The sequence below is a fragment of the Xyrauchen texanus genome, chromosome 30 (assembly GCF_025860055.1).
Source record: "Xyrauchen texanus isolate HMW12.3.18 chromosome 30, RBS_HiC_50CHRs, whole genome shotgun sequence".
Lineage (NCBI taxonomy): Eukaryota > Metazoa > Chordata > Actinopteri > Cypriniformes > Catostomidae > Xyrauchen > Xyrauchen texanus.
This window is the reverse complement of record NC_068305.1, coordinates 25,248,230-25,267,295: the sequence shown is the minus strand read 5'-3', so window position 1 is coordinate 25,267,295 and position 19,066 is coordinate 25,248,230. Positions and strand designations below refer to the sequence as shown.

Here is a 19,066-nt window from a genome sequence, read left to right as displayed (position 1 = left end):
ACATCCTGCACAGCTGAAATCAATTAATTTCACAACTCTTTTAGTGCCCCTCTGAAGACATTACACTCAGAAAAAGGAGCTTGCACATGCCCATATGCCCAACAAAACGATCTGCTTTGGCCACAGACTGATTTTAGCAAAAGATGAGCTCTTTTCGATTTCACTGTGAGATCAGTCTGGATAAACAATGGACTAATAAAGTATTTGGAACCTTTTGGACACTTAAGGGATAGTTCACCCAAAAAAAAATATTTCTCATTATTTATTCACCTTAATGATATCCTAGGTGTGCATAACTTTCCTTCGTCACCAGAACAAATTGGAAGAAAAATAGAATAATATCTTAACTCCGAAGGTGATCGTATTGCTTTAGAAGACTTTAATTTAACAGCTGGAGTCGTATCCATGAAATGTATACTGACTGTCTGTGATTTTGGAGCTTCAAAGAGAAATCTCTATTCACTTGCAATTTTAAGGACCTACTGAGCAAAGATATTTTTCAAGTTTTCTTTATACACACCTAGGATATCATGAGGGTGAGTAAATAATGAGAGAATTTAAATTAAGCCACTTTAAAAAAAAAATAAAGTTCTTTTCTCAGAACTAATTTCACTTATTTGAGGCATTTTTCTAATGACATATAACCAGTTGTTCTCAAGGTGATTTGTAGTGGATATTTAAATTCAGTTCACATCAAATACACAGGTGCCACGTAGCTGAAAACCAGGTTGAACATCTGACATCCAGAAAGTGTCCAAATATTCTTTAGGTCTTCATTTTGAACAATATATTTATAGTTTTATCATTTGAAACCTAACTAACTTCTATTTGTGAAACGTTTTGCTTGTTTCTGTGAAATAATTGCAACTTAGTGATATTTTGTTATAGGATGCATAGACATTTATACATTCAAGTGTCCAAATTCTTTTTGGGGCAATTGTTTGCACAATGTGACAAATTTATTCTAGCACACCCCAGCTCCTCATTAATATCATGTTAAAGGAGTGCAGAATTTGCTACCTGGTCCTCGGTGACGCTTCTCCATCCAGATGTAACAATTATTCTGAGCAACACCTGTCTGAGAGTCCAGGAAGGGCATGCGTACGCTGCGATCTGCACACAAACGGGCATTGTAGCTGCGACAGTGCTCAATGGCCTCCTTGTAGAACTGGTCTCCGATCCTGAGAGAAGGCACATTTGGTCAGGAATCCAAGTTTTAGCATAAACAATGTCCATCTTATTCCATTCATATAAACTACTAATGTGGATCATGGAATTACCTGCACATTTTCATAGGCTATCCATTGTTATCAAAAACCTCTACTATTCTGGTAAATAATAATTGCATGTCCCCCAAAACCACTTAAAAGTGCAGAGAAACCTTTGAATCTAACACAGTGATCTCATATACATTAGTCAGACTATGGAAGAAATAGCCTGCTTAGGCATGCAATTAGCCAAATACCACATTACACCAATAATGCTTCAAACTTGGTTAGCTTACAGTTGACTGCATATTAAGATGGTATACGAAAAAAACCACCCCCTTCCCTAGTCTATCAAGAGGCATTTATAGCTGACTAACAACATCCATATTGAGAGACAGAAGAGATACTTGGGTCAGCAGGCTATTACACGACTCTGCTAAACTGGACTTTGCCAGCCTGCATGGCTTCTCTCCCTGTAACTGCCTCCTCTTTCGATTAGATCACCCTTCTCTGGACCAGAGGATACACAGATATGTGAGGAATGTTGGGCTGGACAAAGAAGAGTACACCAACCAAACATAGTGACACAAAGACTTGCAGTGTTTAGACGGAGAGAGTGAGCGGGAGAGAAAAAGAGCAGGCAGGTATAATAAAAGCAAAGCTCTGGAGAGAAACGTATTCAAAAAGACCAATGAGAGCACAAAAAAAATTATAGCTTGTGAAAGAAAAGATTCTGAGATCAGTTGCATCTCGCAAATCAACCACCGAATTATGAATAATCTCATTGGTTCTCCTTTATTCATTCATTTCAATAACCTCTAAATCTACGTTTCTCCACTATTTACTTTTGCTCTGTTCTCAAACATGTGGACTTTTCACACTTTAAGTTGTTTACCCAGGGTCATTATTAACCCTAGATTATGGTAATCCTGTTTTATCTTGTTCCACTTCCATGTTTCACAGTTAATTTTTTTTAACCTGGGTTAGTAATTCACACACTGTATGAGTTTGGGTTAACACAATTTTGGGTTAGCAATAGGGATGTAGGCGGTTAACCAATTAACTTGCATTAATAATTCGTTTGACTAATACCATCGGCTAAATATTGGAAGAGAGGTTAATTAAATAAACAGAGAGGTAATAAGTTTTATTTATATAGCGCCTTTCCAGAGCTCAAGGACGCTTTACAATAGACAAGCAACAATAAAGGCAGAGGACAAAGACAGCAGACAAAACAACAGCAGGTAGATAACAGTGAAGGTACAGAAAATGAGAAGGTTAGGTAGATGGGACAGCACCCAGCGGAAAAAAAAAAAAACAGTACAACTTAAGAGTTATAACATTCAGCAAATAAGTGAGTTTTGAGCATGGATTTGAATTCAGAGATAGTGTTAACAGAACAGAGTGATCGGGGTAGAGAGTTCCATATTTTGGGTGCTACAACACTGAATGATCTGCCCCCATCGAAACAAGGCGATGCCGAGGGACGACGAGAAGGCTAGAGTCAGAGGATCGTGAGAGAGCGAAGTCGTGCGTAGGGGTGAAGCAGATTACAAAGATAGGAGGGAGCCAAGCCGTGCAGAGATTTAAAAGTGAGAAGGAGAATTTTGAATTTGATACGGTAAACCACAGGAAGCCAGTGAAGATCATGCAAAATTGGGGTGATATGTGCAGAACGCTTGGTGTGGGTTAGTATTCTGGCAGCAGAGTTTTGAATGTATTGCAATTTGGAAATGGAGCTAGCAGGAAGGCCAATAAAAAGTGCATTGCAATAATCGAGACGTGATGTGATAAATGCATGGATGACAGTTTCAGCGTCTGAGATACTGATGAAGGGACGGAGCTGAGCGATGCGACGGTAACTTGATGGATTTGTCAAGTAGGCTATGTTATCTACACATGAGGGCGCTGATAACACCTACTGTAAACCACTCTACTCCTCTCAGTCTGAATGTCAAGGAAATATGAATCGTGCACTGTGGGACCATTTCGTCCATGATGACAACATGTTCAAATGAAAGTTATAAAATTGCACAAGTAAAATGTAGTACCATATAAAAGCCAAACATCTGCAAGCCCCGACATCTCAGAGCAAATGTTTACAGCCCCGCATTTCATAGTGGATTTCAGTCTCTGGGCTTTTCATTAATTGGCTGAGTACCATACAGACACATGCCCATGTAAATATGTGTTGATTTTTGTAAATAAAAATTATTAGCCCAGAAGCACAATTTGTGGGTAGGCTGGCTGCTTTTATTTTTCCATTGTTAAACTTCCAAAAATGATCACCTTGTAGGCTAATTTGTTTAGGCCTTTGTCATGTCTGTTAGGTCAAAAATCTGCATTACTAGTTAGCACCATAAAAGCAATGCTTTTTGACATTACCCAGGGTTAAAAGTGGTGCTAACCCCTTTTATAAATTACAAATGATGTTAAGCCAGGTTTTCACATAGTGTGAAAATCACTTTAGTGAACTGCCTATGGAGGCAGCAAAAATTTTGTTTTATTCAATACTGATTATAATACCCAATCTTTGTTTATCCTACAGAAATGTGTTGTTATTCTTATTAGAGTATGACAGCATTAGCTAGGCAACATGCTATCCCATATAGGAATCAGTCGTGAGTCAAGTCTCCCATACAGTAAGCTATTTATGAGTTGCTGCTAATGTAGAGACTTCCAAATCAGTCAATTATGAGGTTCCATGACAGTAAGGATACTGCCTTAAAAGCAGCTGTCTACCCTGCTGAAAATATCTGTTTAACTAGCATGGAATTCCCATGCTGATATTGCAGATTTAGGCTGGATAATGCACATTTATTGCTGATCTAGGTGGCTGACAAGCATAGCCATGCTGTTCTCCAGAAAAATGTGGCTAGTGAGCCTGGTCGACCATTATGTTTTTTTTCCTTGTAATGCTGGTTTATCAAGGAAGTCTTGGTTAAGGTTGTCCAAAGGCCATATTGGAACACCAGTACACTAGGATCCATTGTTGAGCACCAGAATTCAAAACACAACATGCCGTTGACCGGCTACGCCATTTTTATTTTCAGCAGGGTATGTAGGCAGTAGGCAGTGAAGCAACTCAAAGTTTTAACTAGGTTTTGCAACAGAGCATCCGTTTCTCCTTCAGTGCTCCCACTTTCCTGAGTTTTTACTTTTCCTGTGAGCATTGTTTCTCTGCAGTGAAATGCCTGTGCCATCAACTGCAGACTACAGGATTCATTATGTAAGTTGCAGTGACAGAGGCCACATTAGTGCACCCATAGCCTGTGAGAGAACTACTATCGGCATCAATACCGTGCTCCCTATATGCATACTACGCAGTCTGCGTAAGGCACCTACTCCCTAGGGGGCACCATCTTACCCTAGGAGGGCACCAGAAAGTCCACCGGCTGCCCTTACTCGCACATTATACATTATTCAAGGACCTGAAAGCAGCTGTGGAACACAGACATATCACGCAAACTGAAGTTTCCTCAAGTGTCTATCTATAGCTACTTACAGCACCTTAAAGAACTGTTCACCCAAAAATGAAAATTCGGTCATCATGTTGTTCCAAAGTGGTAGAATATGGTTTCAACTTGGTTTTGGGATAACATTAGGGTGAGCTGATGACTATGTGTATCAGCACCATCTTAAATAAAGAGCTTATGTTAAGAGGACACCATGCTTCATGCAGCCAACCCCAAACGAAAGCGGCACTATAAACATACCATGTTTTCACGGCCTTCATTACACTGACTGGAGCCAAGGACTCTGTTGAGCAGTTATGTAAACAGTTAGACTAGCATGTTGGGAGACACGTATTCTCGCTGCACCTTTCCAGGAGTCACGGATAAATTCTCATTCGTTTAATGGTGATTAGTTATGGATTGGTGAGAATAGAAGCTTATTAAATCTGTCACATTATTTGATTTTCACAACCCCGTGGCATGAAACAACTATAGATGATGCATGTTACACAAACACATTGTCTTCTAACTAGACATTTGGAGAGTAATAGAAAAAAAAAATAGCAATGTGAAGGTCAAGAATGAAAAATATCCCCATCTCCAAATCTTACATGGATAAAGTGAAAGCTGGTTATAGTCTTTTCTCAGTTTGTTTAGGATGGTACAAACTTTCCAGAATATGAGGATTTTTTTTTTAATAAACCAGCAGCTAGGTTTCCTAATAGAGCATTGTGGACCTCAATTCTTGTGTAAGCTGAGAGGACACAAATCAATGCAAAAGACTTGACCACTAAAGAGAAATGCACAGCGAATGTAAAAAGTAATGAAGAGGTGAACTGATACCATTCTTTTATGACAAATACTCAATGTTTTTGTTTAGGTGTCCAATATCCAATTTTAATCATTGCTATATTTTGGCCTTTCGACACAGTATTTTATCAACTTTTAGATGATTAAACTACAATTAAAATAATGTTAATTATGAATATTTCAGTAAGGTTGTAAATAATATTGTTGTTGCATTTGCTATTAATACTATTAGATATAACCTGCATGCTCCATTTTAGTTACTTGACCCTAATATGCATTTTGAGTTTTATGCACTAAATTAAAAGTAATGCCAAACCCTTGCCAAGATATAATCATTTAAATGTTCAATGATATAATCATTCACTTGCTTTCCTTTTTACTTAATGAATACAACTTAAAATGTGTTTCTGGGTCAAAGTCATTGTCAGGAGTTAACTTCATTAAGGGGTTATACTTACACCCTGCATTTGATTTTCAGGAGCATTTTTATTTTCTTTTACGAGGGCATTTAAAAAAAAAAATCATTTTTAAAATAAAATATTGTGCATCAACATATGTCAAACACTTAACATTAATCAATTTACTGACATAAATTATCAATCTGAATAATCAGATCTACTGTTTAATGCAATAATTATCATCCCATGTCTGTGTTTTGTTTTCGGTTGGTCTCGTTTCATGTCTAGAGTATGGTGTCTGGATCCTGACCCTTCTGTCTGGTTCGGTTTTGGTGTCGGATCCGGACACTCATGTTCCATGTCTTGACCTGTATAGGCGTGAGTGCACTGCGTTGTCATCTTGGTGGCATGCACTCATTCAGAATGTGTGGCGTCGCCGTGTTTGGCGTTGCTACGCATTCTCTCATCTTGTTTGTAGGTTGGCATGGGTGTATATTGCCTTATTGTCTTGCCGATGTGTGCTCATGCCATTCGGGACTTTTGTTGTCTTGTGAGAGGACATGGCTTTGTTTTGTTTCTGTATGGCTGCGTGTCTCTGTCTTGCGTCATACCCCGCCTCCTTGTTTGCACATTATAAGTTTATTAGACACACCTGCCCGGTATTGTTAACCTGTTGATTTCTCTCCCTATTTTGGTCTCCTCATGTTTGCGTGACCAGATGATAGGATAGGATGAAATTGAATCATGTGAAAAAAAAGTTTAGAGTGGAGGCATTTTGCATCACGAATATACTCTAGGTTCTTATGATCTGTCCAGACCACAAAAGGTACCCAACCAATGACACCACTCGCCCAAAGCCAACTTGACTGACAATAATTCTAGGTTGCCGAATTCCTTTTAGCTGGTGTTAAGCGGTGTGAAAAAAGGCACACGGATGTATATTTCCGTCCAATGGATGAGCACTGGGACACAGCTGCTCAAACACCAAGCTCCGATGCATCCACCTCCATCACGAACTGACATGCAGGGTGGGGAGTAACGAGAATGGGTGCAGTAGAAAACTGCTCATTTAATTTAGAAAATGCGGCCTCAGCTCACAGGGACCAACAAAAGTCAGTGCGTGTGGACGCGAGGTCCATCAGAGGTGTGGCGAGCTGTCTGTAGATCCTTATATATCTCCAGTAAATATTGGTGAACCCAGAAACCTCTGCAATGCCTTGCGAGAATCTGGGGTTGGCCAATCGGAGACAGCTCTTGCACAGCCAAGTCTCTAGCAGTCGCTGAAGCACCTGCCTGAGGTGCTGCACATGGTCCTGGATAGACTGGGAGAAGACCAGAATATCATCAAGATAGACAAACACAAAACGATCGATCATGTTTCGAAGCACATCATTCACAATCCACTGGATGATGGCGGGGGCATTGACAAATATGAAAGGCATAACCAAGTATTCAAATTGCCCCCTATGGGTGTTAAAAGCCATCGTCCACTCATCCCCCTTCCTAATCCAGACAAGGTGATAAGCATTGAGTAGTTCCAACTGAGTAAAGACGGACGCTCCCTGCAAGAGTTTGAAGGCTGAGGACATCAACGGCAAAGGAAAGCAATTCTTCACTGTGATTTCATTCAGCCCCCGATAATCTATACTGGTCCAAGCAAGCCATCCTTCTTCACGAAGAAGAACCACGCCCCTACCGGTGAAGAGAAAGGACGGTTGAGACCAGCTCTCAGAGAATCATTGAAATACCGGTTCATGGCTTCCCACTCAGGAGCCAAGATGGAATACAGCCGTCCCAGAGGCGGTGAGGTGCCAGGAAGCAGTTCAATTGCACAGTAGTATGGGCGATGAGGAGGAAAGGTTGCGGCATGGGACAGGCTGAACACCCCCCTGTAGTCATGGTATGTAAATGATACTTCGGATAAGTCTGCCGGTACATTCTGCAATGAAACACAAGTCTAGATAGAGGAAACAGCAGAGTTAAGACAGTGTGACAAACAAGAAGGACTCCAAGCAAGAACAGTGTTGGCTGACCAGTCTATGTGTGGGTTGTGCGTTACCAACCAAGGATGCCCCAACACTACCGGTGCCAACGGAGATTGGATCAGGTAGAAGGACAACTGCTCCATATGATTACCAGAGACAAATTGAGTGATGAATTCATTCATCAATCAATTAATTGAATGAAAAAATTTATTGAGTGATGACGGACAGCGGTGTGCCATTAAGGGTGTAAGCGGTGATGGGTTTATCCAACTGGACCATAGGAAGTTGCCACTTAGAAACCAATTTGAAATTCAGAAAGTCAGAGGTAGATCCACACTGCCGCCGGGCAAGGAGAAGTGTCCGAAGTCCACGGGTTTTGTCCAAAGGTGTGGTGCTCACAAGTAACCCCTCTCCTAAGGATGAGTGATTTCTTTTAACCAGTCAGGAAGCAAGAGATGATCACAATGAGCACAATAAAAACATAGTTCATCAAGATGTTGCTGCTTCTCCCACCGTGAGATACGGATTCTAGCAGCTTACATCAGCTCAGTGTTGGATGAAGAAGCTGACCGCATTGATTGACTCGGAGAGCCAAATTCACCAAGTCATCGAAGTGCAGAGGCAAATCCAAAGAGTAAATCTATTCCAGAATGTTGACGAAAAGACCACGCAGAAATCGATACCACATAGCCTTGACATTCCACTCATAAGAAGCAGCAAGGGTGTGAAAATCAATCACAAAATTGGACACATGTTAATCTCCTCGAGACAGTCCAGATATGACCTTCACTGCCTCCCGACCTTTAGCCAAGTGATTAAACACTCGGAAAAGTGTCTGCGGAAAAGACATGTTGTCCCACATGGCAGTGCCCCATTTGCCAGCCCTTCCAGTGGGAAGCGCAATTACGCAGGCCACCTTCATTGTGTCTGATGTGAAAGTGAAGGGCTGTAACGTGAAAAACAGGGAACAATGCAAAAGGAATGCACTGCAGGATTCAGACTCACCTGAATACAGCGCTGGATGGGGAAAGTGGGCTTCAAAGAATCCAGGAGCCAGTGGCACCACCAGAGTCGGTAAGTATCCTCCTGAGTGGGCCCAGCATCAGGAGATGGGCGGAGTTGCTGCACAACAGAGGCGAGCTCGGCAAGCTGTGAAGCCATTGTCTTCAGGGCCCGGTTCGAAGCAGATCTAGTCCTGCTGATGTCCCAGCAGGGTTCCCTGCTGAGAGAGGGCGGAGCGAAGAGTAGATTCCTCCGCTGGGTCCATACTGGCTAGATTGTTCTGTAATGAGTGATAGTGAGAACAAACAGACCAACAGCTGAGGAAACGTTTAGAGGATTTATTAAAAACAAAAGTGCACTGTCGCTGGATGTCAAGGATCCCGGCACCGGCTGTAGCAGTGGGGAGAGATAAGTGCATGCTGTGGCCGTGCTCTGGGACAATCCGTGAAAATCTGTGAAGAGTGTGTTCGTAGGATGAGTGTGTGCATTGTGGAAGTCAAGAACAGATTTGTAGAATCCGCAGTTGAAGCTTAGTGAGGTGCTGAGGTGGGCGATCTTACTACCGACAAGCGGGCAGAGACAAGGTATCCTCCATGGAAGACCAGCTGACATGCAGCAAAACTGGAAGGCAACCACACACCCGACACGCGGGCAACCAAAAGATCCACAAGACAGGGCCCAACTAGACAGCGATGGGCTTAAGAAGGGCGTGAATTAGAGGAGAACAAGTGTTGCTCGGCACACTAATCAGTGGCGTGATCAGCGTTCCCCTGGGAACAATCAATGTTCCTATGGAAATGCCAATCATGCATGCCAGCCACGCCTGCGAGACATGAGTGAGAGAGAGAGAAAATGAAAAAACAAACAAAACAAATCAAATCGTTGAACTCATCGGAGCCATGACAGCCTATATTCATACAACTAGGACAGCAGGGGCTTCTCCTTTGTGTCTCTAAAGAATATAGCCACACTTCTTAAGGATGTAGAAGATGTCTTTCATATTCAAAATACCCTTTTAGTTTGATTTAATCTGAATGGTCTCTCCAAGGACAGGTGTCAATGAATAATCATTGGTTAGGTAGGCGTTTCTCAGAGAATCATAGTTCGGTTTTAAATACATATGCATAATATTGTTTTAATCAGCACTGCATTTAAATTAGACATGCCTTTTAACACCAGCCCTCCAAACGTGATTAAAATTTAATTAGTTAGCCTAATGCTGTTTTAACTAAAAAGAAGAGAAGAGGGGCAGACATAATGATTTCAAGCCTTCTTCTGAGAGTACTTCAGTGGAAATGTAAAAAAAATAAGTTTTTCTGCTTTAAAAAATTGTGAGTTATATTACATTATAATAATAATTTATCACTCTTTCAAATCACCTACTCATAGCAGGTCTTAGATTGTCGTCATCATCATAACAAACAAATGCTCCTTAAAAGGGATAGTTAACCCAAAAATGTTAATTGTCTCATCATTTCCTCACCCTCATGCCATCCCAGATGTGCATGACTTTCTTCTGCTGAACACAAACTTTTTTAGAAGAATATCTCAACTGTGTAGGCCTATTCAAGTGAATGGTTACCAATATTTTAAAGCTCTAAAATCCACATTAAGGCAGCATGAAAGCAAACCATAAGACTATAGTTATTAAATCTTTATCTTCAGAAGAGATATGGTAGGTGGGGGTGAGAAACAAATCAAAAAGTATTTTTTATTATAAACTCCCCTCCCTGTCAGTAGGTAGGGATATGCATGAAGAATGCAAATTGCCAAAAACAAAAAGAAAGTGGAGATTGATAAGAGAGAAAGGTTACACATTTTTATAGGAATATTTACATTAATGAATCCAATAAGAAAAATATAAAAAAGCTAGCTAGATTTATGCTGCTGGATTAAGATAGAAATACGTCTTCACAGTCTCTGAAAAGGGCCCATTATCTTATGTAGACATGTACCAGATGGACGTTTTTGGCCGTTGCATATCACAGTTTTGCACCATGAGTGTTGTCAAGTTAAAAGAAGTTACATTTGTAAAACCCTGTCTAGAGAACCCTGCATTTTTTTTCCATTCTGCTGCACTCCGTGTCTCTATTAATGCAAGAATGCATGCTGTGTGAATATCTCCAATGAGATAAAGTAAACCCTTTTTACCCATTTTATTTGTACTAGTAAGGATATGTTAGTGGTCAATGCTGCGCTGGAAGGATAAGGAGATGCTGAAATGAATAGGCAGCTGCAAAAGCTGCCCTCCACAGTGAGCATAGAGAGAACCCCAAAGGAGGAAAATATAGAGAGTGATCCATCACAGTCAGGCTTCTGTGATGAGATGAAAATTAAGCATTACATGCTTGTTAATCCAAGTGACTATTAATTACTGCAGGCTACATTTGCCATAACAAAAAGCATTGATTATCATATGGCAGAATTTATGCATTTAACAATTTAGCAAAACTCCAAATAATAATTTAATAGAATTAAATATAATTTAATAGAAAATGGCTTGTGTACCCTGTATAATGACTAAATTTACTATGATTTTGAAGGAGAAAATCAGGGCTTGCAGTCAGACCAAATGAAGTGTTGTCATGCCATCATGGCCAAATCAAATTAACTCTACCACTACCATTAACAAATTATAATATCAGTCCCTATCGCTCATAATTTCCTCATCCTCATGCCATCCCTGATGTGTATGGCTTTATTTCTTCTGTATAACACAATGATTTTTAGAAGAATATCGCCGCACTGTAGGTCCATACTAAACATGTGAAGGGTGGCCAGAATTTTGAAGCTCAAAAAAGGATATGCCTGTAAAGGCAGCATAAATGTAATTCATATGATCCTAGTGGTTTCATTAATGTCTTTAGCAGTGGTATTATAGGTGTGTGTGAGAAACTATATTATAATTTATATTAAAGTCCTTTTAAAAAAAAAAAATATCTCCACCTTTGACTAGCCCCACCCAGTAGGTGGTGATATGCATGAAGAATGTGAATCACCAAAAGCAAAAAGAAGAATGCGAATGTGGAGATGTAGAGTAAAAAATTACATCAATATTTATCGGTTTCTCACACCTAGCATATCACTTATGAAGATATGGATTTGACCACTGGAGTGGTATGGACTACTTTTATGCTGCCTGTATGTGCTTTTTGAACCTTCAAAGTTCTGGCCACGATTCACTTGCATTGAATAGACAAACCGAGTGGAGATACTTTTCTAAAAATCATTGTGTTCTGCAGAAGAAAAAGTAATCTGAGATGGCATGGGGGTGAGTAAGTAATGAGAGAATTTTCACTTTTGGTGAACTATCCCTTTAAATTTAAGCAAATAAAAAGGCTGTCAGGAATAACCACATTTGTCCAAAGAAATTGTTTTGAAAGAAATTCAGTATTTTGGCTACTAAAAGATACACATCGAGGGATAGTTAAACAGGTAAAAGACTGACTGACAAGACATTCTCCCTATCACGAACAGCCTCATTTTCATTTGCATCAAATTAAGCATACTTTTGATGCCTTATAGTATTTTGACTATGCCTTTTCTATGGTTAGTTCATACCCCAGGTTTCAACAAGCGGAAATGTAATTTTCCAATTATGTAACTGTTGTGTGACTATAAATGGAAGAAATACATCTAGCCTAATTAATCTCTGCACTCAACCTCTTTAAACAGTCCTAAGAGTTTGAACCAAATAGGCTGTGAGGAAGCTAAACATAGGTACCCCATCAACTATTGTGCTTTCATGATATCACTCACATTCTAAGAAAAACCCTTCAGTGGTGAAGAAAGGGCCCCAAGCAAGGGAGAAAGACCAAAAGAGTTTGAAGGACTCTTGGAGAGTGCAATTGTTTGGCTTGGTAGCAAACACTTAAAGAGTCTTTATTAAAATAAAAAAGAAAGAAAGGAAACAAAAAACAAGCAGGGTGTAGAGGTCTAGACTGTTTGCAAATGGATTAAGCAATGGAACGAATGGAAAAGAGGCATGTAAAACATACTTTCCTTAAAGCTCTTTTAGTTTATGTCTTGTCCATTTCTTTCCTTTTTGCAAACCACAAACAGCTCTAGATACTTGATAAAGAACAGGATATTATATTGTACTCTCTATTGATAAGGCATTAAAGACACAACGTATTTTTAAGAGACACAACATACACAAAAACAAAACAAGTGCAGGTTCTATGCTGAACAGGAAATAGGTTTAGAGAAGTGGATTCGATCCAAACGCAACTGGATAGAATGTGTTCCTGGACACACAAAGTGGTCTCCACTGGGTTTCTACAGCAGTTCAAATGCAAAAGCAAAACACATCCAGACAGACAGAACATGGGGGAGGGGAGCAGGCTACTGCACATACATTGGCAACCTTAACCTAAACCCTGCATTTCCAGCCTCATGTGAAACTAAATAAACACAAACCACCTGACCCTCTACACTAGAATTGCATAGGCTAAACACTGCTGAATGTGTTGTATATGACTTATCCAAATAGCCTCTGTACAACAGAAAACTTGCATTTAACAATTGTGGGATGTAATCTCATTCATGACAAACAAACGACCAAACAAGAAACCAATCATTTGCCCAGGCAACATAATGAGATCTAATGCCAAATTACTCCAAATGTGCTTTGTTAAAGAGATCGTTCACCCAAAATGAAAATTCTGTCATAATTTACTCCTTTACATGTTGTTTCAAATCCATATGACAGTCTCAGTCCCCATTCGCTTTGATTGTACAGAAAAAAACAATGCAATGTATGTGAATGCTGACTGAGACCACACTGCCTAACATATTCTTTTGAGTTTCATGCAAGAAAGAATGCATTTTTGGATGAACCTTTGGGTGAATTTGTCTTCTGTAAAACAAGTTACCATGCTAACTGAGGGAAGTGTTCAAAACAATAACAAAGTATAGGAAAGAAACATAAAAGCGTATGCTCAGACAAGGGGTAAAGAGCAGATGGGGCTCCCTCTCTTGCCCACTGACATCTCTGCAGTACTCAACAGAACAGATGGGTACTGAAGGATCCTGGGCCATTTCTAATCTGCTCCACCACATCCTTTAGAGATTGTACACTGAAAGGGATGTACTTACTTATATTGACAAATCAGCATGAGTCTGAATGGAGATAAATCACAAGAATTACCAACAGTTTAGGCTGTATAAGTCATAAGTCATTACATGAGAACATGTTTTTGCAGTTGAAATGTTAATAAGACATATGGCAAGGTCTATATCCCATCATGAGCAACCTCACATGGAATCTGTGGCCACAGACGTCACTAAAAGCTCTGCAGATTTCATACAGAATTGGAACCTGTCATTTTAATCGATAATGCTTTCAGCAAGCAACCAACACAAATACAGTACACTCAGCTCTGTTTAACTTGTTTTACCAGGTTTAAATCAAATTCCAAAGAAAAAAAAGCAGATATATAATAGATAAATAATTGAGTGTGAAATATTAATCTCTGAAGCAACACAGTCACTCTTATAAGACAGTGTTTCTTCTTATAAAATTAGATTAAATATAAAGCAGTTAAGTGCCATCAACAGAAAATTGAGGACAGAATTGTCTTCTTTTTTAAAGGCAAGATTAATGATTATTATATTACACTGAAACTATATCCTCCCTGTTTTCATAAAATATTTAAGTGTGAATCCTATATACTAGTTTCACCTGGGCACTAAAAGATAACCAATGCCAATGACAAATGCCAATTAGAAGGATAAGCCCTCCTGACCTCTCCCTAAAGCTGTAATAAATGTAATCTAATAAAACTTGGAATTCTGTCACATGGGGAAAAGCAGCTTGCTTCAACAGCCACAACAAGAGAGAATAGAACTGTGAATTTCATTGTTTTCCATCACTTATCTGTTGACTTGTCATAATGTTTGTTACGATGTTTTTTATGGTTATACATCCTCACCAATAAAATAGGACGAGACAGGATCAAATCATTTGCAATGTATACGAGAGCTTTTACAAACCTAAAACCAGAGGGACTGACAACTGAATGATACATGTGTTTCACAGAAAGTTATTTAGTGAATTCGGCACTTGGAAAAAAAAAAAAAAATACAGATTTCAATAATTTTAATAGTCTTTATTTTCTTTATTTATCAGCGACTGATAGGGTTATCACTGTCTGTCCAACAGTTCATATTTTCTTCAGGCAATAATGCGGAAATTATTTGACCTGGTCTGATATTTTTAAGAATGAAAATGAAACCAGTATTATAAACGCATTACTTTGTTAATTTAAATATTGAAATTGTACCTGGACATTCAAAATCGCAAATATAGCAACGAAATGCTCGTATCGCGCGAAATATGACAGTTCATACCAATGGATTGCATTTATGGCCAAGGCATTATCTTGGTGTCCTGCAAACAAGTACGCGGAGTATGTAATGTTACCCTCTCTAAAAGCATTGCTTCTGAAATAATGCTACACTAACATTGATCATCAGTGGCTGAATGCTGAGACACGCAGTGCACTTGCGCTGAATTAATGTCCGAACATAACGTTTTAAAATGTATTTACAAATGTATATACATTGCGCCACCCACACAAAGAGAAAACTAAATGGATTAAACAGCTATGCATGTGGTACTGAATGCATTCAAATAAAAAAAGCATGATGCATATTTCTTTTCCGATACTTGGTTTGCACCCACACTCTAAACAATGCAAAATACAGTGCATTTTAAAAAATGACCGACAAATAATTACTTACGCTTTCAGAGGATTCTGAATGACAGTCGCCATTTTGCCACACTGTAACCCAATATTCCAAATCTCTGAGTTCTTTGGGACCCTTATGAAAGAAAAACAGCCAATACGGACTTCAGTATCCGGTAGTTTGGCCAATACAATTCTAGGATTCAGAATCTGGGCGTGGCTTCCAAGAGCTGTCAAAAATCGTAAAAAACAAAAATAAAATGTACACTACCTGGTGGCAAGTTACAGAAATAAAGTGACGGCATTCGTGCAAATTGCATGTAATTTTCTACATTCAGAGCCTACTGAAGCCTCTAGCCCTAATTATGTAACAGGAAATTAACTATTTTGTCTGTTTTAACAAGATTTAAATTTAACTGTATATTTGCTCCAAAGCTGTCATTTTATTATTCTTTTAAAAATAAATAGATAACTAAAAGTACATTTTATAGCAATTTAAAACCAATTTAATAACATAATTAAATATATAGTTTTATTCATTTATCCCTGAATATTATTATAATTACTAGTTTTATGGTATAATAATAAAAATAAAAAAGTGTCTAATAGCTTTATTAAATTTATCAAATTAGAAGACGAACTCGTTGACATCAAGAATGAAAAATATAATACAATAGAAGAGTGTAATATTTTTCATTCATGCCAAGGAGTTCGTCTTCTAATTTGATTGACAGCTCAGAATCCAATCACATTATTCCAATATTTGACATTCTGAGCTATCCACCAATAAACAATTCGGAGGCGGGAATTTAAAGTGTCATATGAGGAAATCACTATCTTCAAACTGGAAGCAGGCTGCACAGAGTATCTCATTCTGCCAGTTTGTTTACTTCCAATTGAATACAATTTTTAAGTTATTACTGTTATCAGTAAATATGTTAATGTAAGTTCTACTCTCAGAAAATTTTAAGTAAACGTTTACATAAATCAACAAGCCACGTGAATGTTCATGATTCTTGTGCAGCTAGTTTTAGCATATTGACACCCTGTGTTGTTTAGTAAAGGAGGGGTTGCAGAAGAAGGAAGAGGAGAGGAGATTGGCCCTGCTAGCAGAGGATGATGGTCCTAAGAAGGTGAGCTTTGTAAATAATAGTAATGTACTGACACATGTAATTTCTATGGACATTGTCGCATTCAATTATGTATTATTCAGATGCATATCTGGATGGACTCCCTGTAAATGCACTTTCTCCTTGTTTATCAATATTATGTTTAGAAAGCTCCCAGGACTGGGCTGAATTCTGTATTGCTGTTACAGGAGAGACATTTGGGTCTGCTGCCCCCAAGCTTCTATTGTGGGTATGGCTACAACAACAAAAAAGCTCTCATGGATGCATCCATCATGTACCTTGATATAATGTTGCTGATTTCTCCAATTACATTGAACATGAGGTATAAGTGTTGGGTAAGATTTAAATTATTAGATTGATTGATTGAAATGAAAGCGATGTGGTTTGGTCAGTCCAGCCAGAATTGTTGTTCTGAAAACTTCTTGTGGTGACAAAATCATCCCGGCCTCTTGCGTTAGTGGTACCCTTTTCAAGACCAGCAGGCTTAAGGGGCAAGAGAGGAGGCAGCTTTCTCTCCAAGAGCCTCCTTTTCTTTGGTAGATCAAGTTCCAGATCTGGCACTGTGGAAACAAAGGGTTTCAAACTATTCATGCAAAATGTAATGTCTCTAAAGGGATAGTTCACCCAAAAATGAAATTTCTCTCATTATTTACTTACCCTCATGCCATTCTAGATGTTCTTCTGCAGAACACAAATTCTGATTTTAGAAGAATATTTCAGCTCGATATGCCCATATAAAGTCAGTGGGTGCCAAAATGTTGACGCCCCAAAAAGCACACAAAGGCATCTTAAAAGTAATCCATTCGACTCTAGTGTTTTAATCCTTATCTTCAGAAGTGATATGATAGGTTTGGGTGAGAAACAGATCAATATTTAATATCAATATCAGTCTTTTTTTTGTTAGAAATTCTTCTCCCTGCCCTGTAGGGGGCATTATGCATAACCAATGTGAATCACCAAAAACACAAGAAGAATGTGAAAGTGATCTGTTTCTCACCCACAACTATCAGATCACTTCTGAAGATATTGATTTAACCACTGGAGTCTTATGGATTACTTTTATGCTGACTTATGTGATATTTGGAGCTTCAAATATTTGGCACCCATTCACTTCCATTGTATAGACTAAAAGAGCTGAGAAATTCTTTTAAAAATCTGCACTTGAGTTCAGCTGACAAAAGAAAGTAATTTTTGGATAAACTATTCCTTTAAGCCTAGAAAAAAGATCTGAACTAAAGGCTTTTCTCACTGTTTTGCAGGCTGATCCATGAAGTGAAAGTCTGTGGGATGCAACATCACAAGCTGGAGGTGCAGAGTGCCATCTCCACCAGCCCAAACACAGACACCATCCATCTCATAGCTGTAAGCCTCTCATCAAGCCTTAGAATGCAGCGGTTCCAAATGTAACTAAATATACATATTTAATGTATTTTCACATGGAGCTTGGTAATATTGAAAACATGCTGCATATAATTATCAGGTTTGAGCATCTCAAGAACAGCACTTGACTAAGTTTTAAAGTGGTTGAGCCATTTGTGGTTTACTTCAGTACTAATTTGCTGAGAAATGGGTTGCATGAGGCTTTGGCCTCCAATTGTATGTTCCTTGGAAAGTATAGTGGAAGGGTGGTTAGGTTTTGTTTGATCGGAATGTATTTAATTTTATTAGGCAGATTCAGCTTATGAGCGAATGTTCACTGTGAATGGTGTCACACAGAGGCTGCAAGTATTGCATTATGAACATCCATGGTTGCAGAAAAGGTTCTGTGTATGTGTGATAACCTTAACCAACTGCAAGGTAAACTGGAGAGTTAACAATTAAATCTTTACTCTTTACAAACAAATATCATTTTGAACAAGATTTCATAGTGCTGAAGCCTTTTTACCATGTTTGTTTGTTTGTTTCAGGTGAATTCTGTATGCTGGGCCTCTGTGACACACTGACACTCACATTCTGTATCCTTCATGCATATTGCATTTTAGGGAACTGTCAATTTTCTGTTATGTTTTACTTTATTATTTGAAATTGTAGAATTGGTGTATAGTTGTTTTAGTAAATTATATGTAGCCCCTCACTGAATCTTAGACAGCAGAATTTTAACATCCTTCATTCACGATTCTTAACATTTCCCAAACCTATTTTTTGTTTTTTAAATGACTGAGTTTAAATAAATATCTTTCAGCTACCAATTAAATCCATTTCACAGATTTTAACCCCACAATCAACACAGGAAATGTGGGGTAAAAGTGCAGGTTCCATAGGGGAATAATTTAACAGTTATTTCTGATCAGGTTATGTTTGCTGGGCATCTCTCAGATCCCAGACTGTGTAAGCCTATTGCCTGCTTCTCTTTTCAGTAACTTCAATCCAGGTGATTTAAAAAAGTACA

General features: G+C 38.7%; 1 protein-coding gene and 1 long non-coding RNA gene across 5 annotated transcripts in view; one reads left to right on the top strand and one right to left on the bottom strand.

Annotated features, from left to right (window-relative positions):
• The window catches only part of LOC127623717 (zinc finger protein DPF3-like), a 44,885-nt gene extending 29,192 nt beyond the window's left edge, over positions 1 to 15,693 (bottom strand). For all 4 annotated transcript variants that reach the window (XM_052098182.1, XM_052098181.1, XM_052098183.1 and 1 more), the window contains exons 1-2: positions 15,603 to 15,693; positions 1,021 to 1,181 (exon numbers count right to left, since the gene is read on the bottom strand). In XM_052098182.1, coding sequence (XP_051954142.1) covers positions 1,021 to 1,181; positions 15,603 to 15,634 — 193 coding nt within the window. In that variant the 5' untranslated portion in view covers positions 15,635 to 15,693. The remainder of the gene's footprint in view (positions 1 to 1,020; positions 1,182 to 15,602) is intronic.
• Positions 15,694 to 16,377: 684 nt separating this feature from the next.
• LOC127624190 (uncharacterized) lies at positions 16,378 to 19,066 on the top strand. Its single transcript, XR_007968125.1, has 6 exons — positions 16,378 to 16,490; positions 16,607 to 16,680; positions 16,824 to 16,906; positions 17,937 to 18,039; positions 18,346 to 18,474; positions 18,585 to 19,066. It is a non-coding gene; the product is annotated as an uncharacterized LOC127624190 (long non-coding RNA).